General features: G+C 54.8%; 1 protein-coding gene across 1 annotated transcript in view; it reads left to right on the top strand.

Moving 5' to 3' along the window:
• Positions 1–332: 332 nt before the first annotated feature.
• The window catches only part of VOLCADRAFT_100931 (uncharacterized protein), a gene marked incomplete at both ends in the record, with an annotated part of 4,207 nt that continues 3,476 nt past the window's right edge, over positions 333–1,063 (top strand). Inside the window, one exon of the mRNA XM_002959419.1 lies at positions 333–356. Coding sequence (XP_002959465.1) covers positions 333–356 — 24 coding nt within the window. The remainder of the gene's footprint in view (positions 357–1,063) is intronic.

Genomic DNA, 1,063 nt, shown 5'->3' with positions numbered 1-1,063 from the left:
TCGACCGCGTTCCACCTGGCAACGAGAATCTCTGCGTACACCACATTTCAACTCTCCAAGACCCCAGTGCGATGTTGCGTCGGCGTGAAGCAAGGGCCCCCATTGTCAACGCTTCTAATCAACGCAGTCAAGCTCACATCGTCTTCCGCTGCCGGTGAGTGACGCCGGATGCACGGTCGCCCGTACATGTCGTACGTTAGTTAGAACGCGCCTAGATTTCCGGCCGTGAGGCCGTTACACGTCGTATCAAGGTCGGCCATCGTTCTTGGATTCTATGGGTGAAGGCGCGTTGCAAATGGATAGACGAGTTGGTGACGGAGGGGGATTTCGGTATGAAATTGTTGTACCTTGGTAAGGTGCGGCGTGTAGGGAGTACGGCATGGAGGTCTTTCCCCGTATGTTCACTGCGTGGGTGCCACTTTGTGTCCGTTCGTGATGTAGTGATGTCGTACATACGTTCGGAGCAAAGTTTCTTGCTGTGGGTGTTTCGTGGCGCGGTGTTTTTCTCCTGTCGTGCCGGCAAGCAGCAACAGCGACAACGACAGCAAAAGCACAAAGGCAGCAAACTGCAAAGATAAGGTCAGCAAACACAGATAGAAGCTGCAAAGCCGGCCGATGGTTATTGTTGCGGTGTTCAGTGGCTTGTATTTGTGCGCAATTGTATGTATGTATGTTTGTATGTAGGTGTTCAAATGTGGGTGAGAATGTGCTCTCGCGCGTGCGTCTGTGTGTGTGTGCACGCGCACGCATGTTTACGTATGTGTGGGTAGGTGTGGAGGTGCTACTGTTTTAATTGTGATGGAATATTCGAAACTGCCCGCGATCCGCCTGTGTGCTTATTAGTATGTTTCTGCATTTTGTGCGCAGCTGCTCATGTTGTTTTGCCGTGCAAAGTCTGTGCTCGTTGCGTCCCCTGCTCGCTGATTAACAGCGTGTGTGTGTGTGTGTATTTCCCCGCCCACCTCCCGCCCGATCCCCCCGCCGGTCTGAGCGAGCCTGGGCGAGGACTTACGTCAGCGCCTCGCCGTCGGGCGCCTCGCCGTCGGCCGCCTCGCCGTCGGCC

Source organism: Volvox carteri (assembly GCF_000143455.1).
Source record: "Volvox carteri f. nagariensis unplaced genomic scaffold VOLCAscaffold_234, whole genome shotgun sequence".
Taxonomy (NCBI): domain Eukaryota; kingdom Viridiplantae; phylum Chlorophyta; class Chlorophyceae; order Chlamydomonadales; family Volvocaceae; genus Volvox; species Volvox carteri.
The sequence above is the reverse complement of the archived record's forward strand: the minus strand, read 5'-3'. Positions and strand labels throughout refer to the sequence as shown.